At 40.4% G+C, this 15,120-nt stretch overlaps 1 protein-coding gene across 1 annotated transcript in view; it reads right to left on the reverse strand.

The window, feature by feature from the left end:
* The window catches only part of LOC122551725 (low-density lipoprotein receptor-related protein 1-like), a 1,910,187-nt gene that overhangs the window by 138,878 nt on the left and 1,756,189 nt on the right, over window positions 1-15,120 (reverse strand). The window contains exons 68-69 of the mRNA XM_043694091.2: window positions 14,389-14,505; window positions 10,320-10,426 (exon numbers count right to left, since the gene is read on the reverse strand). Coding sequence (XP_043550026.2) covers window positions 10,320-10,426; window positions 14,389-14,505 — 224 coding nt within the window. The remainder of the gene's footprint in view (window positions 1-10,319; window positions 10,427-14,388; window positions 14,506-15,120) is intronic.

Below are 15,120 nucleotides of genomic sequence, written 5' to 3' on the forward strand. Positions count from 1 at the left end.
CCTAATTGACATACTTTATCATGTGACCTTTCGAATCATGGGTCTTCTATTAAAGTGTCCACTGAGTCTCAATGAGCATTTATCAATCATCATGTCATTTCAATTAACAGTTTATAAATCCATCCCATATTTCTTTTGGTATTTCTATATCTCTGCAATTACATTCCTGCGTGATCCCATCAGCTAGATAGATTATGTTTGAAATAAGGAGACCCATAATGTGACCTGTGGAATAGATCAATATAAACATGGGACATCAGTCTAGGTAAATGACAGTAACAGTGAATTCTGAATGTTGACATTCAAACTTTGAATATCAGTGGTAATTAACAGAGGGGACGGGTCACATGTACTAGCTATAAAATTGGAAACTTCCCCTTTTGGCTTCTTTTCAGGAAACTCACTGAATTCAGTGACAATTTGGGAAATGGTGAGTTTTCTCCTGAATCAAGGACCCTGGGATAGGCTGCCAGACAATCAGAGATTGGCAGATCTTCATTGTTTAACAAGGACACCAGGGAGGTCATGGTCGCTGCTGGTGGTGCACCCACCTGAGGCTGAGAGTCTCAGACATCAAGGTTTGGTTTGAATGCATGATTGATTTATTGTCACATATAGAATCATAAAATCCTTACAGTGTGGAAACAGGACACTTGTCCCAACAAGTCCACACTGACCCTCCAAAGAGTATCCCACCAAGACCCATTCTCCTACCCTATTACCCTACATTTACCCCTGACTAATCACTTCACTTATACATCCCTGAACACTATGGGCAATTTAACATGGCCAATTCACCTACCTTGCATATCTTTGGACTGTGGGAGAAGGAAGAAATGCACACAAACACAGGGAGGATGTGCAAACTCCACACAGACAGTTGCCCACAGCTGGAATTGAACCCAGGTCCCTGGGGCTGTGAGGCAGCAGTGCTATCTACTCAGCTACCATGCCACCCATGTCATGAAGATACAGTGAAAAGTGCCTTGTTGCTACAATATAGCACCATTTTAACGTACAATAAGGATAAAAACAAACAATTTAAAGAACATCTCCTGTTCAAATTGGGGTCTCAAGCCTGGCTTGAGTGCTTCTGTAAGGTCTTCACAAGATATCCTGCTCATCATGTAGTTCTCCTGCAAGCACAACAATGATGAAGTCAATGTCACAGGAGACCCGGCTCTGGTGCCACCTCAATGACACCGCCAAGAGTCCAAGCTCAGGGCTTATCTCTGCCAGGAGTCAAGACTTCTGGCCTACCCGCTGTTGGGGGTCCAGGCTCCAGCCCCATCACCACTGGGAGTCCATACTCTATGCACATTGCTGCCTGGACTCCAGGCTCCAGGCCTACTGCTGCCTGGACTCCAGGCTCCAGATCTACTGCTGCTGGGACACCCAGCTTTAGGCCTACTGCTGCCTGGGCTCCAGGCCCCAGGCCTACTGCCACCGGGACTCCAGGCTTGAGGTCTACATCTGCCTGGACTCCAGGCAACAGGCTTACTGCTGCCAGAGGTCCAGGGTCCGGGCTTATCATCACCACGAGTCCCTAGTCTGGGCACTGCCACCAAGTCCAGGCTCCATGACTACTGCTGCTGCTGGGAGTCCAGGCTCTGGGCCTACCACTGCCAGGAGTCCAGGCTCCAGGCAGTACCACTGCCAAGTATTGAGGCTCTGGGCCTGCCACCACCAGGAGTTCAGGCTTTTGACCTACTGCTGCCAGTGGTGCAGGCTCTGAGCACCACCACCACTGCCAGGAATCTCGGCCCATGCCACCAAGGCCACAGCCATCATACCACCAACACCACTCTGGCCTCAAAGATGAAAATGAGAAGTACACAGAGAAAATGATGCTGCCGACCTGGAGCTGATCCGCTCCAATGAGCCTGAACACTATCTCCTCAGGAGTTACCTCTTGGAATATAGGTATAATTCTGATAAATGTACACTAGTCTCCATTAAGGCCAATCTATCTGTTCTAAAGTGGGGTGCTAGGAACTGCATTCACTACTCAGTGTACATCTGCCCCATCTTTTTAGAGCTGAATCATAACTTCAGCCATTGATTTCCCCTCAACAGTTCAGATAACTTTCACACACCAATGATCTGCTTCACAATGTTATTGATGGGCCCATGGATTTCAATATACTCCAATTGCCCTTGTGTATTCATCTGGAAATGGGAAGACCATCAATCAGGTATAGAGGCACTAACTCTTGTTTCTGAACAATGACCCTCTTGCAGACCAAAGCTCAATAGGAAAGGTAGGTTGCCTGAGGATAAAGACATCATTTATGCTGCCAGATAGTGGCATCCATCTTTGCTGTGAACCATTCTATGATTCTGAAATATTATTAAAAGAATGATTGGAAAGAAGAAAATGTTCTTATGCAGTGAGTTGAGACTTAGAAGTACTGTCTGACAGAATTAGATTCAATAGTAAATTTTGAAAGGGAGAACAGGAAAAAGACTAGAAAAGAAATATGAAATGGAGAAAGAGAAGATAAGGGGTCTAACCAGATTGCACTGGTACAGGTAATGATGGGCTGAATGGCCATCGCTAAGCTGTATAATTGCATGAAGTTTGTTTTCTGTGACTGCTTAATGGGTAACTGGCCATAATTTACAAACAACTCTCCATTTGAGCAGCACGGTGGTTTGATTCCAACCTCAAGTCATGTCTGTGTGGAGTTTGCACTTTCTCCCTGTGTCTGCATGTGTTTCCTCCGTGTGCTTCGGTTTCCACCCACAGTCCAAGGATGTGCAGGTTAGGTGGTTTAGTCATGCTAAATTACCCATTAAATCCAGGGATGTGCATTCTAGGTGGGTTAGACATGGGGAATGCAGGATTACAGGGATAGGGTGGGTCTGGGTGGGATACTCTTCATGAGTTTGTTGTGGACTCAATGGCTAAATGGTCTGCAACCACACTGTAGGGATTCTATAATTTGGGAGAGTATATTGGTATGTGTATATATTTATGTCAATTTCAAATTGAATAGTGTTAGGGTGACCACACCATGAACTACTACAGCAGGCACAGAGATTGAACCTGTGCTGTTGGTGTCATTCTGTATCACATGGTAGCCAACTCAACTAATCCACATGCACATTTATTGACTATTATCAAAGAAATACACAGTATAAGGATCAATGATATCACCTGAGTCTACATGTAATAACTAGTTTGATTTTGTCATTCTTTAGAAAGGTTGAAATAAAATCGACAAGAAAAATAATGTTTTGGAATTTATTAATAGTGTATGTACACACCAATTTACTGATTTATGCAAAAAATGGTTTCATTTTGCATGAATAAATGGAAATCAACAGTGAATTCCAGACACCAGAGGATACAATTGCTTCACTCTTGACAAACATTACTGCCAGCTTCGAAGATTGTTCAGAACTTACAGCATGGAAAGATCACAGATACCAATATGTTAATTACCTATCCAGGCCATGTAAACGGAATAGATTTGAAATTATTTTCTGATATGTTAGTGGTATGTCCATCAGATTCAGATAGACCAGAGTGTTTTTGATTGGCCACTTTTATTGTTACTAGATAAAGCACAGTGGCTCCATGGTTAGCACTACTGCCTCACAGCAACAGGGACCTCGTGAGTTTGTACATTCTTCCTGTCTACATGGGTTTCTATGTAGGTAGAAACTAAAAAGTGTTAAAGTCCACATGAGGTTGGTGGGGCCATATATAATTAAGCAAACATATATAGTTTTGTGGGCTTCAATTGTCACTTACAGCTCATCATATTGTTGGCTTTTATCTAAGAAAGACCGTGGATAGTACAAAGGACAAGGTGAGCTGTAGCAATCTCACATATGAGTATATGAACAAGGACCAGGAATAGACTATTTAGCTCCTGTTTCCTCCCATAGTCCAAAGATGTTCAGGTTAGGTGGATTGGCCATGCCAAATTGGCCATAGTATCCAGTGATATGCAGGTTGGGTGGATTAGTCATGGGAAATGCAGGGTTACAGGGGTAGAATTGGGGGAGGTGGTGGCTGCGTGATGCTCATCAGTGTGGACTTGATGGCTGAATGGCTTGTTTCCATACTGCAAGGATTCTATGTTTTTATGTTTCTGTGGGACTGAAACAACCATTCCACAAGGTGAAAAAATAAAATTTGTCAGGTTGGTAAATCGAATCCATACTAAAAAGTGTTAAGTTCCATGAGGTTGGTGGGGCCATATATAATTAAGCAAACATGTATAGCTTTATGGGCTTCTATTATCACTTACAGCTCATCACATTGTTGGCTTTTATCTAAGAAAGAACATAGATAGTATAAAGGACAAGGTAAGCTGTATAATTCTTGCATATAAGTATATGCACAAAGACCAGGAATAGGCCACTTAGCTCCTCAGACCTGCTCCACCATTCAATAAGATCATGGCTGATCTGATTGCAACCTGAAGTCTGCATTCCCACCTATTCCTGAATAACCTTTCAGCCACTTCCATAACAAGAATCTATCTACCTCTACCTTAAAAATATTAAAGAATGTTGCTCCCATGATCTAGAATTCTAAAGTCTCCCTGAGAAACAGAAGAATTTTATTTCATCTCTCTATTAAATGGGTGACCCCTGATTTATAACAGTGACGCCTGGTTCTTAATTCTCCTGACACCAGGTTATAGTCCAACAAAGAAGCAGTAAAGTGAAGTGACATCACCTAACAAAGGAACAGTGCTCCAAAAGCTTGTGATTAAAAATAAACCTGTTGGACTATAACCTGGTGTTGTGTGACTTCTGACTTTGTCCACGCCAGTCCAACATCGACACCTCTCCATTTTGATTCCCTCATTAGCGAACCATCTCTCTCCATCTACCTTACCAGGATCTCTCAGGATCCTATCTGTTTCAATCTTTTATTCTGCTAACCTCCAGCAGATACAGACCTAGCCAGTCCAACTTTCCTCATAAAACAATTCACTTATTCTAGATATTAGCCTGGTAAATCTCCTCTGAACTGCTTCCAACACATTTACATCTTACCCCAAATAAGATGACTAATATTGTGTACAGTACTCCAAATGTGATCACACCATTGCCCCACATAACTAAAACACAGCTTTCTAATTTTGTTTTAAATTTCCCTTGTAATAAGCAATAACATTTTATTAGCTTACCTAAATACATACTGTATCTGCCGACTAATCTTTTGTGATTCATGCACTGGAACAAACGGATCCTTTTGCATCTCAGACCCCTGCAATTGTTCATCATTTAAATTTCTGAGTTTCTAGTTTATTCTTCCTGCCAAAATGGACAAGTTCACTTGTTCCCTTGTTGTCCTCTATTTGCCACATCTTTGCCCACTCATTTCACTGACATATTGGTGGAATCATTTAGCAAACTGAGCGACATGGGCTATGGTGAGATGTATGGCAGAATCCGGCAACAATTTTAGTGAGATCCATTTCAATTTTAGGAGCAACTTATGCTAATTCTTATGCTTTTCACAATCGATGTGAAAAGATTTCCAGTAGGCAGCAGTGAATAGCCATTCAGCCTTCCAGCTCACCAAACTTGCCAAATGAGCTCGACATTGGGAAAATTTGATCAGGAGACCAGTTTGAGCACATGACGGATTCAGCTTGTCTCTTTCTCTGACTGATCTCCATGTTGAAAACTAGACATCAATATTTCAGGCAATGCTCTATGGCCATTAGCCACACATGCCTACATCCATGGACTTTGCCAACCAACATGTGCCAACTTCTCTGAATCTTCATGTAAATGTCTGATCCAGTTACAGGAAGTTTCTGGACTTCAATGCTTCTCATGTCAGGCTGCACCCTCAATTATCACTGTCATGCACCAGCAAGGACACTTTGCACCTCAGGTGGACCAGATTGTATCTCCAGGGTCTTTGCTCATTGCCAAAGTGCACACTCACCCAAGTCAAGGGTGATACCAGTCCAGGCTTTTCTTGGGGTAGTTAGCATCAGCGTCCTTTCCACATATGGTGTGAGGGGTTGAATGTTGTGTAGCCCACTGACCATCTTGACTCATTGACTTATTGTGGATATTTTGCTTATCAAAATAAGACAGAACCAGGTATTGTAGATTACGAAAATGGGTGACCCAGCCATTCCTGTTGGTGAACGTGGGGAGGTATTCTGATTAAGTGGTTCGGCAGTGATGACAGAGGGCATGCAGGGTTAACGGTGTCAGAGACTGGGGTGGGTGATAGTGAGTGAGAGATGTTATAAATGTAGGAAATACAGGAGAAACCCAGAAGGTTTAACACCATTTGTGGATAGAGAAGTAGAATAAATGTTTCAAATCTAGTATGAATTTCCTTCAGAATTGAAAAGTGGTGGAAAATGATTTTTTTCCTGTACTTTTCACAGTCAGAGGACATCCAAAATAAACACGGGAATATTAATATTGATGAAAGAGAAAAACTGATGTAAATTTGGTCTAAATTAAGGTGTGAAACAGAAAGGATGGATCCTCTGTGCTAAGAATAGAGTAAACAAGATGCAAACAAGACAAGGTTGTCGGGTGATGGTGGAGAGCGAGAGAGAATGTAAGAAAAAGGGAGAACACACATAATGGAGTCCATTTCTGAAGTTGTTGAATTCAATATTGAGACCTTATGGCAATATAGTACCTAAGTGAAAAATGAGGTGTTGTTGCTGAAGTTTGCATTGAGCTTCATTAGAACAGGCCCAGGACAAAAGTGTTAGTTTATTGTAATGACAAGCAACTGGAAGATCAGGGTCTTTCTTATAAACAGAGCACAGAGGTTCCAGACACTCATCACTCAGTTTGCATTTGATCTCACCAATGTAAAGAAAAAACATACCGTCAGTAGACATTACAGTAGACTAGATTGGAAAAAGTACAAGCGGAAGTTTAGTTGACCTGGAAGGTGTGTTTGGGGCCTTGACAGTGAGTAGGGAGAAAGTGAATAGGCAAGTGTCACATCTTCAGCAAATGCATGGGAACGTGTCATGCGGGAGTGAGGAAACATTAGGAGTGATAGAGGAATGGACCAAGGTGTTATGGATTCTGGATTAGTGGTACTGGAAGAGCACAGCAGTTCAGGCTGAAAGGCTTTTGCCCGAAACGTCAATTTTACTGCTCCTCGGGTGCTGCCTGAACTGCTGTGCTCTTCCAGCACCACTAATCCAGAATCTGGTTTCCAGCAGCTGCAGTCATTGTTTTTACCACGGTGTTATGGAGGCGACAGTTCCCATGGAATGCTGACAGTGGAGGGGAGGGGAAGGTATATTTGGTGCAAGCATTTTACTGGAGGTGGAGATGGGTTGGACACAACTGATGGCCCTGTCAATCACAAAAGGAGGATCTTGGAGGGAAAAAGTAATTTCAGAGCTCCCCAGTGGAAGATGGCATTATCATAACAGATGGGACTATCTTTTAAAATAATTTGCTAACTCACATCAGCAAACTCTGCTTTCATGCTCTCTTGGATCCATTTTAAACTCCCAACTGTATCTACATAGGTGTCCAATCCAGGGAGCTTGTACCCAAAATATGTGCCTGATGTACAGTTGGGCTACAGTGCCAGAATAAACTAGGAATGATGAAAATGAAAATGAAAACTGGAACGTTGGAAGTGGTCTGTGATGCAAACTTGTTGCCAGACTGTTTACCAGCAATGGGATGATAATGGCTTGGCATCCAACAACTAAATGCAGGCAACTGATTTTACCAATTAAGTGGTCCACTTAAGGGGCATCTTCATGGGCACTATCCCAGTTGCAAAGCATTTTGTCTGGTTGTGACAAAGACAAGAATTTTCTAATTCCTCTGAATCTTTGATCTTGCAAACTCAACATTTCTCACTGACAATGTAGAGACTGCAGAGCTACCCTCCATCTGATTGAAATGATCACATAGAGAGCCAGCTCATTGTCCTTAATTAGGTATGTATTGTCTCAAAATAAGGACTGACATCTTTTGAAGAAAATCCTGGCTAATGTATTTGGCGATCATTAGGAGACAACTGAACAAGTTCAGAGTTAGGTTACTTGACTGAGCATTTTTATTTAACATGCGACGGCTGTAAAGATTTCTCTTAAGGCTATGGAGAGAATGAGGATAATAATTTTCTGGTTGCAATACAGCTCTGTTCTCTGTTAGCTGATTACTGGGCAATGTTGAAATGTTGATGGCAGTCAGGGAAAGTTCAGTCAGTCACATATCATCCTAAATGCAGGGTTGCATGGCAACAAATAGCCAAAACACAGAAACAAAGGGAGGTTGGTCAAGATTTTGTTTCAAACCATAAATTACTACCATTAAAGTAATCAGTAGTTGGTTAGAAAGCTGCTATTTCAATTTCAAAGACGATGCATGAAATTTTTGGTTGTTAATAAAAATAACTCAACTAAAAGTCTGAAAGGTTGTAGTTTTGGTTCACTGACTTTAGTACTAGTATTCATTAATTTGTTCAACTTCAAGAAGTTATTCAAGAAAGGCAGCAGGTGGCAGCCTACAGCTAGCAATATGAACACTTACAAACAAAATCATGTGATCTTGGTCAGCTAGAACCCAGGTGAAAAACTCCTGACGCACATTTGGTTACATAATGATGTTCAGTGTAATCTTCGATTATTGACAAAGAACTACCATTAACTCTGGTCTTATTACAGGTAAAAATGGATGCCGCCTGAATTGCTGTGCTCTTCCAGCACCACTGATCCAGAATCTAGTCTTATTACAGCCTACTACTATCCCTGCTTGCATTATGAATAGTGATCCACCATCAAATCCAATATTCCACAGCATTGAACACCAAGACACAAAAAATATATTCTTTGTAAGGCAGTGTTAAGACTGATTCCGTGTTTTGTCTTGTTCCGGTTATCATTTTTTAAAATTAAATGCAATTGTGAATGTGAACATTTTGAACTTTGTTCATTTGAATTTCAAAAAATAGTTTTCTATTCCAAATTTTTGTTGCATTGGAAAACTCATTTTAGACAAAGTTAAGTAGATAAAAGTTTGGGGAGAAAATTTAGCTGATTGACTAAGAGTACTATACTATATTATCAAGCAGTACCAGGAGGAGACTGAAAACCAAGTTGTAAATATGGAGGTTCTTAAAGGTTTCAGTGCTGCAGATGAAGGGGTTTAACACAGCAGTCGAGACAGCAGCAGTTTCTATCAGAAATAACAGGGTGAAAGGTGGGCGGAATGCACAGAACGTCAATTGAGAGGGATGTAAAGCTGGAGATGCTGCTGAAAGAAGGCACTGAAAGGTCACACAAATGTTTGGAAGAAGGCTTTAAAAGTAATATTTTGCGGTTCAGGAAGTCATTTCAGATCAGCGAGGAAAAAGTGACAGACAAGCAGACTTCAGTGCAACACTGTACGGTTGTTGAATTTTGAACAAGTTGACATTTATGACAGGAAGTCAAGGATGACATTGAAGAAATCCAGTTTCAAACAAACAAAAGAGTAAATAAGAAGTTCCCGACAGAGTGAGTGTTATAGCTGCAAAAAGGAATAGTTTTGCCGAGCTGGATATTTGCTATCTTGTTGTGTATGTGGAGCTTTGAAGTCCAAATCAGCTTTGATGAGTACACAAACAGTGTTATAACCAGCCTAGGGCAGAATATGGGGCAGAGGATCAGAGATTATGATAGGAACCAATCTGTCAAATGTTTATCTTTCTAACATTTAATTGGAGGGACATTTGACACATTCATGTTCTCCTGTTTGGCAGGCAGTCTGATAGCACAGACAGTAAGGAAAAGTGGTGGAGAAGAAGAGCTGAGTGTGCTTAGAATAAATATGGAAGTGTACTCAATCCTAGGGCTGGGACAGAATGTAGATAAGGATGAAGATGGAGGGGATAAAGCAGACAATTCTGGATGACCATCAGAAAGGCTGGTTTGATTGGCAACCTAAAATGGATTTGTTTCATTGGGACAGATTGGAGAGAAATGTCATGAATCTACAGAACTGAACAGCAAAAGCAGCAACTGAGCATTGTGTGGTCAAGTAGATCAAATGATAAAGAAGGGGACAAATGGGATTTATTCACACATACACAGAATACTGTTGCAATCTTTGGCCAGACAGTCAAAACATGCTGCTGTGAGGAAGGGTCACTCGACCTGACCTGAAAAATTACCTCTGAGTTCTCAACCATCTCCAGCCACACCAAGAGTAATATTCTGTCAAGGCCACTGCTGGGTTTCCCGAACTAAATGGTTCATTAATGTAGAGGTGAAATACTGGATTCATATTGCATGGAGACAATGGATCAACTGTTAGGTTCTATAACTTAGATAAAGTAATGAAAGAAAACTTACTTCGTCTGAACTATCAGAGCAATCATAATCTCCATCACATCTCCATCTGGCTGCAACACAACGACCATTTGCACAGGTAAACTCGTTCATCGAGCAGGAGCGAAGTGCTAAGGTTTTAAAAATAAGCAATTAAAATGAGTTAATTTAATAATTAATTTAATTCTATGGCAACACTGTTCTATCATAGTCAAGAATTAAATGCAAACATTCTCATGTCATTTTAAATTTTGCAACTATGTTGGTTACAATGAAATTTGAATGAACCAAAATATTAAGTCACTGAAGGTAGTTGAGTTTTGACAAATTCTTATGCTTGAGTGCATATGCAATTACAAAAACTTCAGACGCAGTTTAAAAACTAATAAATATCTGAATTTTAAATTAGATGATTCAGAAAAGTGGCTGAGTACAGAACTTGAAAAGAATTTCAAAATCTTCATAAATATTGATAGTGCTCAGATGACTATTACTATAAGCATAGAGACTGATAACTTTTAACAACACATGAATGCCCCAGCAAGTAACCAAAATAACTATACAACAAGATTTCAGGTTTTAAGAATAGCATACCAAAATCAATTTTGAACAAACGTTACTTTGCAGGCAATTAAGACATAAATTAGGGAGAAAGTATTTTACTCGCTAACTGGTTATTCCAACCAAAAGCCACATTTATACATCACTGCACAGTGAAATAATTTCTGAAACTTTATAGAAAGACATATCATCTGGTAGGATTTCTGCTTTGCATTTTGGTTAATTAACAGAATCTAATGATAATGTATTCCACCACTAACTCTTATCTGACTACCAATGATGTATGATAATGGTGCCTGTGGGATCTTGCTGTGCACAATGTGGCAACAACAGACAGACAACAGACCAATATTTCTGATTGCAATTTTTTTTGATGCTGTCCTAAGATTTTTAAGTGCATGAGATCAATATAAGCTGTTTATTTCTAAAAGTACTGTTTTCTCAAGCAAACCATCTTACTTAAAAAAGCTATACATTGACAAAGAATATCTCCAAGAAGGTATAAAGTAAATGAACTGCCTTGATCTTTGTTAGGTAATTGCCCTATGTTACAAACCCTGCAGAGTCAGGTAACTTTTATTATGGTGCTTGAATTTCCTAGCAAACTACCAAACAATTAATGATTACATTTCTCATTTTAAGACTTACTGTGAGTAGTACACTCAACTTTGACCAAACATTACTTTGTAAGCCTTTAAAGAATTAAACTGTAGAAAAATATATTTTCCTCACGAACTAATTAAAAAAACCAAAAAAGTCTATGTCATTATGTCACTCCATGCTGTCATTAATGTGTAGTCTAGTTAATAAAATCCTAAATTCTTCATCAGTTGCTCTACTCCCAATTTTACCAGGTTGAGTCTTCTTTTAAAAGTCTCTTCACTCAATACGCTCAATGCAATTCAAGTGAATTTCAACTAAGTTAAAAGGTAACCACTTTATAAAGTTTGGTATTTGTAACAAATATGGGCTGAGTTATATGAGCCATATTCCACAGCCTCTGAACTTTTGGGAGCCTGGCCAACTGCCCTGCAGCTATTTTATGCTCAATTAGTGCTAATGGGCTCAGAATGAGATTTCTGGCCAAGTTCAATAGACTAGTAGCTCTACAGTTCCAGCAGCATCAGTTTTGAAAGGTCGTCACTATTGTGAATACAGCCAGTCCCTGAAGAAGAAAAGGTTAAAGAGCATTGATGTCAGGTACATTTGGGTGTTAGCAGGGGCTAGCTTGCAGACCTCAATGAAGGGACTAAGTTTGAGATAAGACCATAAGACATAGGAGCGGAAGTAAGGCCATTCGGCCCATCGAGTCCACTCCGCCATTCAATCATGGCTGATGGGCATTTCAACTCCACTTACCCGCATTCTCCCCGTAGCCCTTAATTCCCATGAGTCCCCTTAATTCCCAAAATTTCCCATGAATCTTCATACATGACAGCAGGTGGGGGAATGGTGTAAATCCTAAGACCCACTTGATTTACTTTAAGCATATGAACTGAATATACTCTAGGCTGAAACTACAGCCAACAATAAGTTTGACCCCATCCGATCCTTCTTTGCCTGTATTCACACTAAAATTTTAAAAATCTCACACTTGTGTTCAACATGGTGCCTGAGTTTGTAATTTCTGCAATCTGTTCAAGTCGTATTACCCTCTGAAATCTCTGTGGTCCTCAAATTCATCCAGCTTAAATCATCGAGGAGAAAGTGAGGTCTGCAGATGCTGGAGATCAAAGTTGAAACTTTATTGCTGGAACAGCACAGCAGGTCAGGCAGCATCCAGGGAACAGGAGATTCGACGTTTCGGGCACAGGCCCTTCTTCAGGAATCATTCCTGAAGAAGGGCCTGTGCCCGAAACGTCGAATCTCCTGTTCCCTGGATGCTGCCTGACCTGCTGTGCTGTTCCAGCAATAAAGTTTCAGCTTAAATCATCAGCAAGTGATGGAAAATAATGCTGGCATTGTCATGAAGTGGTACTCAGCAGCAACCTTACGATACTCAGCTTTGGTTCTGGCAAGTGCCAGACTCGCAGTCCTTTATTCAAATATGGTCAAAGGAGCTGAATTCCAGAGGTCAAATAAGAGTCACTGCCCTTGGAAACAGGGCAATATTTAAACAGGGGTGGAATCAAGGAGCCTGATCTAAACTCCTCTCAATGGGAATTGGGGATAATCTCCACTAGATTGAGACGTACCTAGCACAAAGGAAGATGAATGTGATTGCTGCAAGCCAAATATATAATTTCCAGGACAGCTGTGCTAAAGTCCCCGAGGTTAGTGTCCTGTGCCCAAACATCTTTAGCAATAATGATTTACCTTTCAGTATAAGGCTGCAACTCCTCAGATACTGAACTAGCCCATGCTCACAAGCACCAAATTACAATTGTGGATGGAGCTGTTAAAGTGCCAGATTTTATCCATCTCCAACAAGAAGGCATCTAACTTGGAAAGCTGTTGTTCACTAGTTATGTACACAAAAATATACAGGACTGTATTTGCTCATCTTCCTTGAAGTCGTATAATTTAAACCAGAACATGGATTTAGGTTATAGCTCTGCAAAGAATTTTAGTGGAATACTAGCATGCAGTTTTCTGGTTACTCACATTGTTGAAAAATTGGTAGGCCTGGCTTTCTAACCCCACACCTCTTTTCCAAATGTATGACTTGAAAATGTTTGGAATGCTGTGATAGCAGGTGCTGACCTTTTAGGCTCATAAAGCACACACTATACATGCTTAACCAAGCTAACTCATCATCACGGTAATGCACCCCTTACGAGTGCACTTTGTCATTGAAAGTACACACGGGAAAGCAGAAAAGGATTGCCAGTTACCCAGGGGAGAAGTTTCAAATAGAAAAATAAATCTGAAATGATTGCAGTTTTTTAAAATGGTCATTGGGCTGCATGTTGCATTTTTGTGTTGAGAACATTGTGAAATGGATGTAATCTCTTTCATGTTTTTATCATTCCACAGTCAATGCATGTCTGGCAGATTTAACTTAGGTGAATGCCTCAGTTGCTGAACAAGCTCCTCTGTGATGTTGCTTTTCCGAATAACTATGGCGAAATCCAACTACACAACATTCAAATGTTACTGGAGTAAATTGATTTCAGAGTGTTCAGATTTCAAAGTGTTCAAATTTTAGCAGTCTAAATTTGATAATTATGATAAATTTAAGTAGAAAAATAATCTCTCCTATTCTTTCCCTCAAATAGGTAATTATGTATTTGTTGAATATTTATGTTAATATGTTATGGTTGCATCAACAATTCTCAGGTCGCAAAAGGCATAAGTCTACATCTAATACATCGTTTTCTGCATTGATTCAGCCCTGGTATCATCAAATTGTGTCTTCCTTCACTGTTTGTTCTTAAAGGTTATTCACTAAATTCCTAATCAAAGGATCTGCTCTGTGTTCTGCTGACAATTGAATTCTATGCAATCTGTAATATGGCACTGTTGAAACTGCGAAAATGACTTATTTTCCCCCAAACCATTAATCAAATATCAAAACAAATGATGAACTCACCACATGATTCTTCATCTGAGTTATCTCCACAGTCATTGTCATAGTCACACTGCCAATGACCAGGTACACAACGATTGTTCCTGCACCGGAATTGGTATGGTTCACAAGTTCTTTCGTCTGAAAGACATTTAAATAGTGGGATAATTGCCTTTTCACACTAGCAGTCTTTTCATCATGAAGTACATCTTACTTGATCAAATTACAAAGAAAAGCAGATCATTTTATTGTATCATTGGTGACAGACTGATACTAGAAGCAAAATTTATTGGTCCCCTTGGTAGCTGGTGTGGGACTGGATGCTGTATAATGGAGAAGGTACACAGATAGATTTTCTGACTCCATTAAATCACTCGAAAGTGGGAAAGGTCCAGATTTAACTTTCCCCTGACCAACAGTTGAGGAACTGACATTGTTTTTATTCCAAAAATATGCTTTATTCATAGAAATCTTCGGTACCTGTACGGTACCGGTTGATGATGCCTTTCAGATGTATACTGTCTTTATAATCAGAGAACAGACTGAGTCATTAGTGTTTACAATTCTGCATGCTAACCATCCAGTCTCCTGGCATTTAGCTGAGGCATCAGTGGAGATCAATTACTGAGTGGGCCCCCCCTTACTCTTTGGCAGGAGGACCTTATACGGTGGTCTCTCCCCACAATGTCTTGGTGGCAGCTGCCCCAAGCTTCAGCGTGTCCCTCAGCACATAGTCCTGGACCTTGGAATGTGCCA

This window comes from Chiloscyllium plagiosum, unplaced genomic scaffold, assembly GCF_037043375.1.
Source record: "Chiloscyllium plagiosum isolate Xiang-an unplaced genomic scaffold, Cpla_swu_hap1 HiC_scaffold_7, whole genome shotgun sequence".
Lineage (NCBI taxonomy): Eukaryota > Metazoa > Chordata > Chondrichthyes > Orectolobiformes > Hemiscylliidae > Chiloscyllium > Chiloscyllium plagiosum.